The 14474-nt window shown below is 33.1% G+C and overlaps 1 protein-coding gene across 2 annotated transcripts in view; it reads right to left on the bottom strand.

Annotated features, from left to right (window-relative positions):
* The window catches only part of CDH9 (cadherin 9), a 97055-nt gene that overhangs the window by 44932 nt on the left and 37649 nt on the right, over positions 1 to 14474 (bottom strand). For both annotated transcript variants that reach the window (XM_039714803.1, XM_039714802.1), the window contains exon 3: positions 1417 to 1711. In XM_039714803.1, coding sequence (XP_039570737.1) covers positions 1417 to 1711 — 295 coding nt within the window. The remainder of the gene's footprint in view (positions 1 to 1416; positions 1712 to 14474) is intronic.

Here is a 14474-nt window from a genome sequence, read left to right as displayed (position 1 = left end):
TGCCAAAGCACTTGTTCATATTCACTTCTCTTTTATTCATGCCTCTCCATTGACTCTAATAAAGTTGGACTAAGTGATAATGTTAAACATGAACATCATTTTTTTTCCTATCTATTCCCATAGAGTTCCTTCCTTACAAATATATTTCAAATTAAATGTGACAGGTGATCTGCCAACACTTTTCTTTCAGTGATTATCAGCAAAGCAAATTTTCAATGAAAAGGATTACCTTATTTTCCATATATCTTTAAAAGAAGCATGCTTGGGCTACTCACATCACACATGGTAGTGTATTTGTTCCTTTCTCACGCTTACAAAATATTATTTTATCATTATAAAATATCTTATTTTATAAATTAAGTAAAAATAGTATTTATACTCATGTTTTTAAAATAAATTCTAATTCTGTTATACTTTTCCTTCTCTTAGAGATATTAACTTCTGGAAATTATTTTGTGAAGATGCATATTAATCACAAGATTATTTTATGTGTATTTTATTGTATCTCTTAACAATGTCATCATCCATGGCTGATTTTGCAAACTATTACAGTAAGTCATGAAAAGTAAATAACTCTTGAGGGTTTTCCTGTTAGTTGTTTCCCACAGCCTAGGGATTTTATGTTTACTTATCTTATGACAGAATTTGTCTCTGCTGTAAAAAAAGTGGAGCACTTGGATAATCATGATAACTTCTGATGAATGTGTGCTGGTGAATATTATATATCACTTTATATATTTGAACAAAACTCAGAGAATTATTTTCCTGTTGTGCTGTATTTGTCACATCTACTGTAACTCCATATTTTTACTTATCATTTCAGCAGTTATAAATAGGTATAAGTTTTTACCCATAAAGGCAAATATAACATTCTAAATATATTACAATATATAACATAAAAATCCCATATTAGATCAAACAAGCAAACAAACAAAGAGCCTGCCAACAAGAACTATCAATACTGATAACAAAAAGAAGAAAAAACCCATTTTTTCATCATTTTGATGTATTAAATGATTTATATACTTACACATTTAAAGATGTTTCTGTCTAAAGGTACAAAAAGTTTTAGTAAATTAGACCTTAAAATACAAAGATGATACTCTTTGTGCAAGTGATAATGTCATCTGTGACAAAACTATGTAGTAGCTGATGAGACAGCCATCCATTTCTTGATGGTTCTGGTGGGCTTGAAAGACTAAAGAGTAGTTTATAGCATGGAAAAAGGATTAAAAAGTGGATAAAGATGAAACAAATGAATAAAAGCAGAAACCATTTATGGTACATTGCTGGCAACAGAAATTGTTCCATGAATATTCAGAGCAGCTAGTGGCAAGTGCCTCAAATAATAAATTACTTATGAGTTCCCAATCAGCTCAAATCTTTTTGTATTTTACATAAGAAGTTTTTACCTACCGACTCCAGACATCTCCGGAATACTGGCGGTGTACATGTCCTTGGTGAATTTTGGTTCATTGTCATTGATATCGTGGATTTTAATGATAAATTCAGACTCTGGCTCCACTTGTCTTCCAGTTTTTCTGTCTATAGCCTTGGCACGTAGCACGTACAGGGACTTTTCTTCTCTGTCCAATTTCTTTGCAGCATGAATATCTCCTGTATTTTCATCTATAATGAACAGACTGCCAGCCCCATCTCCCGTTAATATGTATTTTAAATTTCCATCTCCTTTATCTTGGTCAGTGTGTAGCTTCAGAGAAGTAGAAAAGAAGAATTTTATAAATATATGTATTGTTATTACAGATCAAATAATTCAGCATATATGAATAAGTCTGTACAATCTTTACTATAATTGGGGTCAGTAGTGGTTATCTTCTGTCAGTCTGTTGGAAAAATTGAAAATTTTAGTCTCAGTCATACACAAAAAATAGCTGCAAACAAACCCATAAGGACAGAGGATGATGTAGAGGATGTTGAAATACTATTTAAAATAACACATTTATAACAAAAAATTATATTTCTTTGAACAATATGACCAGAAACTACCAGAATTCTCCTTTTAGAAAATGACATGGACTGTAAAACTCCCAAATTTCTATTTGTAAAATAACTCTTGCCTTATATTTTCTAGTTGCTGATAAGGCAATAGGATACCTTGAAACAAAACAGAAGAAATTAGTTTTCAGCATTAGAGATTCTGAACTTCCCCAAATCACCTATGATTTAAGTAACTTTTGTTTCTAGTTGTATTGTTTTCTTATTTTATTTTTCTAAGGAACATCTTACCTCTGTTGATTGCTTCCTTCTTTCTAGTCCTCTCCACAGAGAAGAAATAATTTTCAAGAACACTAGGAGGTAAATGTTCAAAGCATAGAGAGGGCTTTAACAATCCTTTTCCTACTCAACCTCTTTGTAAGAGTTCAAAACTCTCTCCCTGTGAACTTACAAGCACTGGTTAATTTGCCATACAGCACTATTATGGAAAAGTATGTAAAACCAAAATCAAAAAAAGACATTGAAGCTGACCCATGCACTAGAAATTCTCATGTAATGCACTTCTTCAGGAGTACATTCCTCTTATTTCATTTACATGGCCCTGTAGTTCATTTTTATGAGCTTCTGCAGTAAATTTTCCCTATAAAAATCCCTACAGTCACATCTGGCCCCAGGTTGGTGACTTGAGTGCTTTTCAAGCATGGACATGTTTTCTACTTGGCATGTTTTCTACTTCTCTGAATACAAAAGTATAGTATATCAACAACCTGAGAAAATCTTGCTCAGTATCAATAATGGTATTACTCTAGAGAATCACTAGAACAATATGTTTATTTTTGCTACATCTTGCCTTGTTTCTGTATTCCTGTCAGGTAAACACTGGTTTACCTCCATGTTTCATAGCTGAACCATTGAACATATTTTTTATTCTACCTGTATAAAGAATGATTGCAATAGATTTTTTCCAAATTATTCACTTTAATTTTTCCTCTCTTTTAACACTGTATTATAACGCTAGTCACCAAATACTATCTGATTACTGTTTTGGTCTTCAAGACATAAGACTGGATGTGACAACCATCCAAGGTAGGTCATCTCATAGTAAGTTTTAGTGCCTACTGTGTTCAGTGTCTATCTGTAATAAATACCTGTGAAAATTATTAAGTATTGTGTCTGCTAAAAAGAGGTTCTATACACTAAAAGGTGCAGATGAACAGCAGGCTGTAAATATAAATATTATGAGTTTGCTGACCTCATTTTGACTGCTCGTATGAGCAATTCTGCTGGTCATCAACCAGGGTCTACAACCTTCTGAAAGGGACGACAATAAGCAAGTAGTGGGAGCAGTGATCTTTTATATGCTAACAAGTGGTTCTGACAAAAAATCATATCTGTCCATTACCACTCCTTTACCCATCTTTCTAACAATATACACAGCCTCCAGAGATTAGGCTTGTTTATTTTATCTGTCTGTTCAAACTATCTACAAAAATGTCAGGTAACTCAAACTTTGATAGGTATTTTAAGCTTACTACTTATCTTAAGTTTCTACCAAGTTTTTTGTCTCAAATTTCTACCAAAAACTGTGACTAGAATGTGACTTCCTAGCAATGAAGAGTTCTACCACCTATTGACAATTTACTATTAGGAAGTACTAAAAGTATGTGTGCAAGCTATCGCTTATCCTAAATGTGACAGTTTCTAATTCCTATGTATGTTTTGTTTTGCTCCTCACATTACAGGAATCTCTATTTATCTGTGAAGCAATTTTGCAAGTTCATAGCTTGTGGAAAAGAAAAGAGACCATTTTCATATATAAGAATAAATAAAGTAAAATATTATCTGGCATCCTATAAAAATAAAATACTAGTTGTGTAAAACAGAGCAATCAACCCATCTTCTTACTGTTTAGAATTATATAAATACAAAATATGCTTTCAGCTTCTGAGACAGAGTAACTTCAAATCATATTGTGAAGATTTATGCAAAATTAGTATACTGAGATATATATTTGTAAAGAGACATTGCAAGGTAATTTTGACTAATCTATTCTGTTTCTTGATGAATAGTAATCTTCTATGAACCATTTAAATATTTTGAATTTCTAATATAAAATACAATTCCAGCTTTTCAAATGTTAATTTCTCTACGTAAAGTCTACAGAAAATTGCCTGCAGTAAATCACATGCAAAAATGTGATGCGTTATAATAATGATTTTATTGACTTTTTATTGACTAAAGCCAAGAAAAAAGAACCAAAAAATTTTATAATTCCTGTTTCCAATTACAGTAAATAAATTTACATAGAAAATAGTTTGTGGAATTTTTTTCATTAATAAACTGTTTTGGTGTGTGAAAGAGACTCAGATGTTCAAGCTGGAAAAATAATATTAATACATATGATCAATATATTAATATATATTAATACATAAAATTAATGTGTATTAATTCATTAAAATATTAACACATGTGATCTGAAGTAATCCTTGACTGCTGTCATTTCCCTCTACCTTTTACAGACTCAGCAGGTCTGGGAATGCCTACCATTCACAGAAAGCAAAGCATCATTCCTGTTATCTATTCTACATGACCTTTCACTAATTGGATTTGGGTAGGTTAGAAAGCAAAAACTTCACATGGGTGGCACACAAACTTTTCAAACATTTCCTTTCTCATATCACAAATTAATCATCTTGCCAGTCAGAAACATGAAACACTTTGATAAATGGAAAAACCCCATGCCCAACACCCCCCCACCAAATCAAACCTACAAAGAAAAATCCAAACAAACCACCCTCAAACATCCTAAACAAAAACAGATAATACATCAGATCCTTAATATGTATGTATAGTACATATTGACTGCTGATAACAAATGCCATCCCCATTAATTAATTTGAAACGTGTTGGAATGAAGATATAACCCAGATACAGTGCTGAGAATCTGTATTTTTGAATATTCCTTTACACACATTTCTCTCTCTCTGGTCTTCTCTGTGACTGGCTAAAAAATTCTCAACGCAAATTGTCCTGTGGGTCATCAGACACAAAGATATTAGTGATAATTAGGGGAATGACAACCACTTATTTTTTTAACCATGTATGTCTTATAAATATGGGTATACTTATAAATAGTCTCACAATCTTTTTTTTTTCTTTCTTTTTTTTTTACCTAGATAAAATGTGCTTCTCAAATTAGCTTGTCTATCCAGTTTTATGAACTGTATTTTTACGTGATGTGATAATTGAAATCTTGGTATTCTCAAAATTTTGACATAATTTTATGTGGATCACTGTTACTCTATTTTTCAATTAAAAAATGAGTAAGCAATCAGAGATTATCTCAGAGTTCTGTAGCATAATTCTATTTTCCTTAAATCAAGTACCTTGCTCCACTAGTTTACACTTCATCCCTATTTAGTACTCAATATTTATCAAAAAGGTGTTTATGGCACATAACTTCTTGGTTTTAGGCAGTATTTTATTTGACTAGGTATTCTTAGTATGTCTGAGGCTAATTCATGACTTCTCTCAAAAGTGCTGTTACACACAGTAGACGATATCAGTATTCTTTGAGATGAAAATGTATCTCAAATTGTTAAGTTCAGGAATTGGGTATAAACTGTCAAACAAAATATAGAGTAAAAAAAAAAGAATATTACTTTAGAAAAGAGTTCCTTAAAGGTCCATGTTTCTTATTAATTCAGTTTTCATTTGCTAAATTTCCTGTAAACTGCAGCCAATCTCATTCTTAACTGTTTGTAATAGACAATAACTCTTTTCAAGTTAGGCAGACATATAATCAATGAAGAGGAGAGAATCAATGGACACAGTTAACAAATTATATAGTGATATGAATGCATTTACTGCATTGAGAAGCAAGAAATTGCCAGACTTCATTTAGATTTCATTTTATTTGCAGTTTACTTCTATACAGCTATTGTTGCAGAAGAAAAGGAGAAAAAAAAAAGCAGTAAGAGCTACTTATTACTAGTTATGAATGGTTATGAATAAATACAGTGAAAACACTTATTTGGTAGCCTAAATTCAGAAAATAAGTATAATCTCCTTTGTGGAGAGGGGAGAGGGGAAATTAAAGACAAAGACAAATTTGGAGAGGGCAAACCCATGTTTATGTTGTGATGGGCACTCTGCTAATGCTTACAAATTAGAAGGTTTACAGTGTGCCTCTGTACCTTGGTTAAGAAAAAGGTCTATTACTACAGATTTCTTACCTCCACTGTCTCCACCCACACAGTTGTCTCCTGCAGAAGAATCCTGATGTCCTGTGGTCTGTTTGCCTGAAAATACTTTCTAGTAGGAGTGAACAATTTTCTTTCCTTACCTTTAAAGTGAAGAAAATACATTGGGGGGTTGTTGTGGGCAAACAAACTCTTTGCTGGCATTAAATTTATATATCTGCGTATTTTAGGGAGATGAAGACCAAGCTGGTGAAACTACTACCAGAACACAAGTGAACACCCTCTTAAAGGGTATGTTGATGAATCAGGATTGCATGGCACAGCTAAGTTAGAATACAGATGCATATGGGTGGGTGAACAGGTGCAGAGTTTTAAAGTCAGAAATATTGTAATGGGGTGAGGAAGTGTTCAGATGTTTCATAAACTTGAAGCATTATATCAATAGCTCTATAGCTAGAAAGTGTTGGGGTTTGGTTGTAATGCAGCCACACCTCCTGGCTCTGCGAAATGTGTAGAGAAAGAATAATAGACTGTCATGGCATGAACTACCAACCTGAAAAATGTAATTAACTGCCATATTTAGTATGAGTCTTTGAAATATCCTTATACCTGTTTAAATTTTAAAACACTGAGTATTATAGCAGGCAATGGGAAGGGACATGGAAGCATAAGCTATTCAGGTGTGTCCAAAGTGACCCTTTTAAAACTAGAGAAAAATAAAGAATTTTTCTCTATTTGTAGGATTCTTCAAACATCTTTTAATCACAGTTTTTAGCTAAAGCTCCTGGCCTGAGGGAAGAAACATATTAAGTAAAGGAAAATGTGTGTATGTTTCTTCTACAAAGCCATGTGTCTATTTACATCAATTTCTATTCATATATGGTAATTATACGATGCTATTTATTCTGAAACTGTGAAACAGAAAGAAATTGAGTTTTCCAAGTTATACCAGTATATATTAAAACACAAATTGATTTGAGCCTGAAAATTTGACTGTAATTATTGTTCTTAGCTTGTTCCAATTAAAGAAGGTTGTGTATACAGAAGTGTGAAAGAAGATAGTATTTGTGAAAGAGGATAAATATTACCTGAAAAAAAAATTAATTCTAATAAAAAAAAATGAAAGTGGTGTGCTTGAAATAAGAGCTGGTATCATCTCAGTCAAACCTAAAATCTCACACACAATATATTGAGTGCTAGTGACAGGCAGGATACTAAGTAGTGCCCCTACTGTATAATTTCAGACCTGTGTGAGATCCACAGCAGTTAGGATACAGCATCAACAGCAGCTCAGCCAATATTCTCTTTCATTAGCATTTTAAGTAATTAAAAACTCTAAAGACATCTTAATAGCTGCAGTAGTTCTTCAGTGTGGATTGAAGTAGCATTACATGCATTGCTTTAATTTCCTATTTATGTGTGTTTAATCAAAAGTTTTATGTATGTGCTAAATGGCAATGTATATACCTGACTTGAATTTGTGACATCAGCACAAACTTCTTAATTAAACAACCAGACTCTGTGTGTGATGGTAACCTGAGTGACTGTATATTAAACAAGGCAAATGACATTTACTTTCCTTATCTTCTGCTTTCCAGCATCTGGTTCTTGTGTTCAGCTGTCAATTGTTAGCAATTCTCTAGAGAATGATATTGCAAAAAACACCACTGACATCAGCTGCAGGTTCTGATTTTTACTAAATACTTAACAGTAAATCTTGTTTCCATTCAGTAAGAGTTCAGCAGAATTCTTAGTAGTCTTTTGGTTCGAATTATAAAAATACAACATGGGGAAATTTCATATATATATTCTGCATACGTAGGAAGGAGTCCTGGAAACCAGAGCGGTATCCTCATGCACCTCCTTACCTTTCTAACCTTCTCGTCTCCTGTGCCCTTTATGATAAATTGTAGTCAAACGTGCAATAGTGGTTTGCATCCTTACTTCTGTACAAAGAACTGGATTTCAGAGCACTTAAAATTTTTTCTCTCTAATCTCCAAATCAACAACTGAGTAATAGGTTTTCAGCCTGATGAAAAGAGCCAACTTTTTTTTGCTATTGTTTATGGTTTGCCATACACATTTGTCTGCTCCATAATATAAGATACAGATTTACGGGAAGTGACTCCAGTCATCAATTGTGTCTATAGGTCAGAAATTATGACATCGTAACACCAAACACTGCCACTTTAATCAATTCTTGGAAAAGGTGTTAAATCCATCACTATTTTCAATGCTTCACAATAGCAGAGGATATCTTTCTCATGGAGTTTTCTTTCTCCAGAATCTCCACAGTGAAATCTGTCTGTGTGCATGACTTTTGCTGCTGTTTTAGAGGCACTCAAAATGTCCTTTGGTTCCAAAAGATGTTCACAATGATGAGCACGAATAAAAGCTCTGGCCTAGAAGGAACATGAGTTTGTCATATGGATAGATTATCCCCTACCCTCTGCAGAAGTAATTGCTCTGAGCTCAGCTCTATACTAATAAGCTTGTAAGAAATGCTGTAATAGGGGAGACCAGCAGTTTTTTAGCCAAGTACTTTATCTCAGAGGCAACAGGAGGTGCTGGTTTAGGAGAGCAGTCATTCTGACCAGTGTACTTTTTGATTATCTTAGTGTCCCGACCTCTCAGGCCCCAAAATTTAGAACTTTTAGATTATAATAGACCTGTATTTGGTTTTGTGATTTGTTCCATTCTATTTTCTTTTATGAATCTGATGTTCTTTAATTTGTATGGTTATCCATTCCCCTAACTTTGAACAATGACTGTATTGACTGAATATACTGAGTGTTTAAGTGTTTCCAGGAATGGGTCATCCATAACAACCTCAAGAATATATCAATAACTAGAATATTTGAGTATTTTGTCACTTCTGATCATAATGTCATGTGCATATATATAAATAGATAGATGATAGATAGATAGATAGATAGATAGATAGATAGATAGATAGATAGACATGTATACTTATTGACAGTTATGCACTGATCAAGACTCTGTGGGTTTTAGGAAGTCATACAGTATAATGGATATTGAGATGTAAGGATATGGAGATATAAGCCAATATGATCAGAGTCTTTTTTGGCCTTAAATATGTAAACAGACTTCCAGGATTTCAGCACCAGGCAAACAAAACCAGATGATAGACCTGCTGATTGAATTTTTTTGAAGCTGCTGGATATGTGGTTTCCAGCAATATTAAAATATATTATTTACTCTCCTTAAAACATACTTGTTTTTGCATTACTGCATTTCAAACCTGAGAAGCGATTATGCTGAGTTTCATGCTTGTTGATTCAGAATGACCTCTACCACATAGATTAATTCTAAAATGATCTATTTTTCTTAAGATCCTGCTTTGCAAACTGGTAAACAAAATGTTTTGTGGACACTGCACACACCTCACAAGAAGAAATTAATTCATTCCTCAATACTAATTTCAGAATTCCATTGTTATGTGGCGGCACATTAAATATCTTAAATGTTTATCTAAAACCAAATTTTCAAAGGAACAGTACTGGAAAAAAGGCAAGATCATTGTTGAAATTATCACTAAGGTCCTTTGTTACTGCTTATTTATTTACAATGTTGGCCAAAAAAAAAAAAAAGAAAGAAAAATAAAAGCACAAAGTGAAATTAATATTAAGTATTATACTGTTTCTTTGTTATGCTGTGTTGAAAATGTAAATTGTCATACCAGCTCAATAGTAGTCAGTGAAAATATTCTGTAGAGTTATCCATGTCATACCTTCATCAGTGTGAGTACAATTCCCCCAACCCATGTCTGCTCCAAGACATACATATGCCCAACCCCTGGAAAAATCTGGGAAGCAGATACTCAAAGGTAGGTATATCAAAGAAAAAGGTTTTAATCAGGACAGGGCATAATAAGAACCAAGCCTTGAATCTGTGTTATGATAAGGTAGCTTCCTAGGGGAAGATATTTGTTCAAGAAGAGTGTTCTGAAAACCAGTAATTAGGAAAAAAAATGTTTAGTCTATTTTTTTCTTTTTCTTATTTGTCACCAATTTTGCATTTATTGAAATTTGCATTATCTACTATTGTATAGTAAGTACTATACTTTATATACTTTATACTTTACTATACTTAACTAAATTTAGTAAGTACTAACTTTTAAATCTTGTTTTAAAATTTCAGTCATAACTGTAATGAGGGCAAAGGCAAGGTAGTATCTGGAATAGTTATCAACACTCAATGACTTCCATGGCTCAACAGAAACTGGTGAGTGTAACTGCATTTGGAGGGTGCCTGAGATGGACTTCGGGTTCTGTGTAAAGCACAGGCTGATTGTACCTGTCTGATTAAACATGAAGCTTTTGGCTTAGAAGGGAGCCAGGACAAGGCTCCCTGGGGCTTCAGATGAAAACTCCATGAAAGAGAAGTAGTGCCTAGAGAAATCGAAGTGTAAGGCCCAAACCAAACATAAAGCCCTGCACACCAACAGTGTTTCTTCATGTTTAATTTAATAGCTGAATCTGCAAACTGGTCAGATGAAGTGAGATTAAGAAGGAGAAATTAGACAGTGCAGGAATTATTTAGATGGGATTTTAAAAAAAAGGTTTTTAATACAAATATTACTTAAAAAAATAAGGGAATAGTTATATTATTTGTTCAACAACAAAAGTAGTCAAAGCATTTGCAGGTGGTTAAGGGAGATAAAATTCTGATTGCATTGATGTTAATTTCCTAATAACTTTATGAAAAAAAATGGAGGGGAGAGAACTGGAGAATTCAATGATGACTATCTCCATTCTTTTCTGAAATCCATTTTTGTCTAAGAAAATTCTCTGTGCTTTGGAGAAGGACACAGCAAACACAGTAAAACTGGTTGTTTTGCTAATTATCCTACAACCTCAGCTGTATTCAGACGTTGACCATGATCTTGTTAAAAATTTGAAAATAGGTTTTAAGATAGAACTTGAGATTTGGTTATTTTTAAAATAAGGGAACAGAAGTGTTTTTGTTTTTTTTTTTTTTCAAATTGTTTTCACTCCTATTGAGCGCTCTCCTTTCTGTCTTGACTTCTCCAAATAATAAGCCTTGCCATTCTGTGAACTTGTCCCTATCTATTCTGTAGTAGGTATTCTGTTGTGCATCAAACAGTTGTCATTGACTTGTTCTGTCACCTGAAATCACTGTTTCAGCAACTTTGTTGAAATTTTCTCCTCAGAAGAGACGTTTTGTCAGTGCCTATCTCACCATAGGTGATGCTCATTTAATGTAAAATACTTTGATAAATTTAATTGGATTATTCTTATGGATGTGGAAATTATAAATCCTAGACTCATGATTTTAACATTTGACTTATCCTTTTCTCTTTTATTCACATCAAAGAGATCAATGTAAAACCTTTCTTTATCCTGAAGATAATCCAGTGATTTACATGGATATACACACACACATATATATATTTTCATAATTTTTAGGACAATAAAAGGACTTTAAATTATGGGGAGGAGAGGGCATGTTGCTTCTTTATCTTTTACAAAATGTGAAGTTAGACCAGATTTAGCCACCTGAAGTACAAAGAAAATTAATTGCACTATCTATAATAAGATGAAAACAGAATGGGTGATTCCTGTTTCCCTCCATATTTTTGAGGCACTAAAGAATTTCTTCTTCTACAGACTCATATTTTTCCCTTCACTTCATGGCTTTCTGTATGTGATTCTAAATTTTTCATATGGAGTGTGCAGTAATCAAACTGTGACCACTTCCGTTTCATAATTAGTAGCCTTTATGGAGATTAACGTTCTGGGAAATTTAAAGTTTAAAAAAAAAATCAAAAAACCAACACACTTTAGTGGTTTATTTTGCTTTCTTGCAACAACCTTCCTTCCATTTGCTTCAGCAATGATGGATACAGAAATATTTGCTTCCATTCCAAATTTCTTTTTAAATTCTTTTTATTGTCCACACCAATTGTTTATATCTAATTAATATAAGTTTAAAATTAAAGGCAAATGTTTATTTCTTTTAGTCACTTGTTTTGCACAGAACATACAGTCTTTTTTCCCTCTTTTTGTTTTTTAATTGTTTTACAGGGATTTTAATGTCACCCTTTTAAATACAAACAATGTAATGGTAGAGGGGGAAAGCAAATACTTTTAATATTTTGTTTTTCATTTCTTAATTTGTTCTTATCAGTCAGCTACCTGTTGTATATAAACATTTAATGCTCTGTTACCTCCTGGTATTTGACAGGGTTCATTCATCAGAAATGCTTATTAAAAAGAAAAATATGTTTACTTCCACAATGCCTGTAAGACTGAACTATCAGAAGAACACCATTTCAAAAGGTTACATCAGTACTTGCAAAATTTTATTGGTGTGATATATTAGTGTATTATTCCACTTTGACTGCCTAGAAGTTGTAAACCAGTACTTTTTTATCAGAACTAAAATTATTCTCAATATTTGGAAATTTAGTTGAATTCAGCTCTTAATCAGAAATATGTAGTAACAGCTAGAAGTTCAAAGGCCAAAAATGGCTACAGGTGGTTACAGATACAAATTTTAAGACAAATACAAATTTTAAGTTAGTTAGATAAATTTTATAAATGCTTGAGTAGAAGTATAACAATATCCCATTTAGTATCTGTCTTGGTCATTGTTATGCTTTAGGAAACTTTAAAGCAATAGATTATATCACAAATTCAAGCATTCAAACACAGTTCCCCAAGTAGGTAGATCATAAATATTTGGTTCTGTATCTTTCTCCTTTTCATAGTGTTCCCTGATATACCATTTAGCTCAATACTTCATGGCTATTGTCATTCTATTCCAGAGCTTTTTTTGTAATATTGTATGGGAACAACTCATACACAGACATGTTCTGCGGAAAAGCGTCATTAGAGAAATGTTGGCAATAACAATTTACAGATGGAAAAAAATAAAGTAAAATTTATATAAAACAAAAATTAACCACATTTTATTAATAATTATTTCCAGCATTACCAATTATTTTTATGGCAGGATATGGGATAAAAATTCCTTCTTGTATCTGAATCAACCATTCTAAAGACCTTTTTGAGATTCTGGCAAGAACTTTAGAACTAAAGTAAGGGAGAATTGGTGCCATTTCTCCTTAGGTTCCTCCTATGGAAATGGAGAATATATAACAAAACTTTCTTTTCAGTTAAATGATTCAATTAATATTATCACCCTGGTTGTTATTGCCTTGCTTTCAAAATTTGACAAAACTGCTATAGTGGCTTCGACCTGAAGTGTGAAGGAAGACAGAGAGGAATTTGTGACTTCTCAAATGTTCATGGAGGTTGTAATGCTTTCTTATTAATTTTACAACATTATGTTGTGTAAAAACAGAAAAGAGGGATTTCAACAGTGTTTCTTGACCCTAGGTTGATGTAAGAGTGAGCAGAAGTTTTCCCAATGTGTTTGTGCTGCTGCAGCAATACATACAGCAATGATTGGACCGTGGTTATGTATTTCCAAAACTGATAAGAGTACACAGGTTCCTCTTTTGATTGATATCCAGCACAGTGTTAAATTGGCCAATTACATGTACTAGAGCAACATTTTTTTTTTTTTCCAGTTTCCAGAAGACTGAAATGTGTGATGATTTCTGAAATACACAATATTTGATGTATCGGGCACATATAGGAAGAAAACACTTGCTGTTCTTGGCAGTTGCTTGTTGACAGCTTCACTATTTGTTGTCAAGATGACTATTCATAACCCTCTTCCTGACAGACAAGACATTGCACAATACCATCCTTTGATACTGTGAAACTGACCTTTTTAGGTAGTCTCATACAGTTTTGCTCTGATGGCTTTTGCACTCTATCACTGGGCTGGAGGGCACCAGTAAACCATAATACAGTCAAAGCACTTTCCCTCTCCAGAGTCATTCCCATAATGTAATCAAGGGAATAAATAAGCAACCTAATGAAAAATATCTCACAAAACACATTTTCCTCAGCCTCCTACCTTTTCATGCACAATAAATGATTGCCTGATAATAAATAATGATAGGTCTGCAGATTGCCACTGGTCTAATCTTCTTTTCCTGGGCTTAATGCTGCAAGGTTAAGAAATACTAGCCAAGGAAGTTTTAATAAGATAGAGCTATTCTACGAATAAAAATTACCTATTGTGCCAAGTTCCTGAGCCAGACAGATCTTCAAGCCAGATCTTCTTAGGCCTTTTCACATATGGAGCTTGACAAGAACAAGAGACTTTTAAGCTCAGAAGAAACATTTTTATTAAAATGAAAATTATGTTTTAGCTGGCAGCTGGAAATCACCACTTCAGACAGAAGAGGACTCCATT

The sequence above is a fragment of the Passer montanus genome, unplaced genomic scaffold (genome assembly GCF_014805655.1).
Source record: "Passer montanus isolate IOZ18808 unplaced genomic scaffold, ASM1480565v1 scaffold31, whole genome shotgun sequence".
NCBI classification, from domain to species: domain Eukaryota; kingdom Metazoa; phylum Chordata; class Aves; order Passeriformes; family Passeridae; genus Passer; species Passer montanus.
The sequence above is the reverse complement of the archived record's forward strand: the minus strand, read 5'-3'. Positions and strand labels throughout refer to the sequence as shown.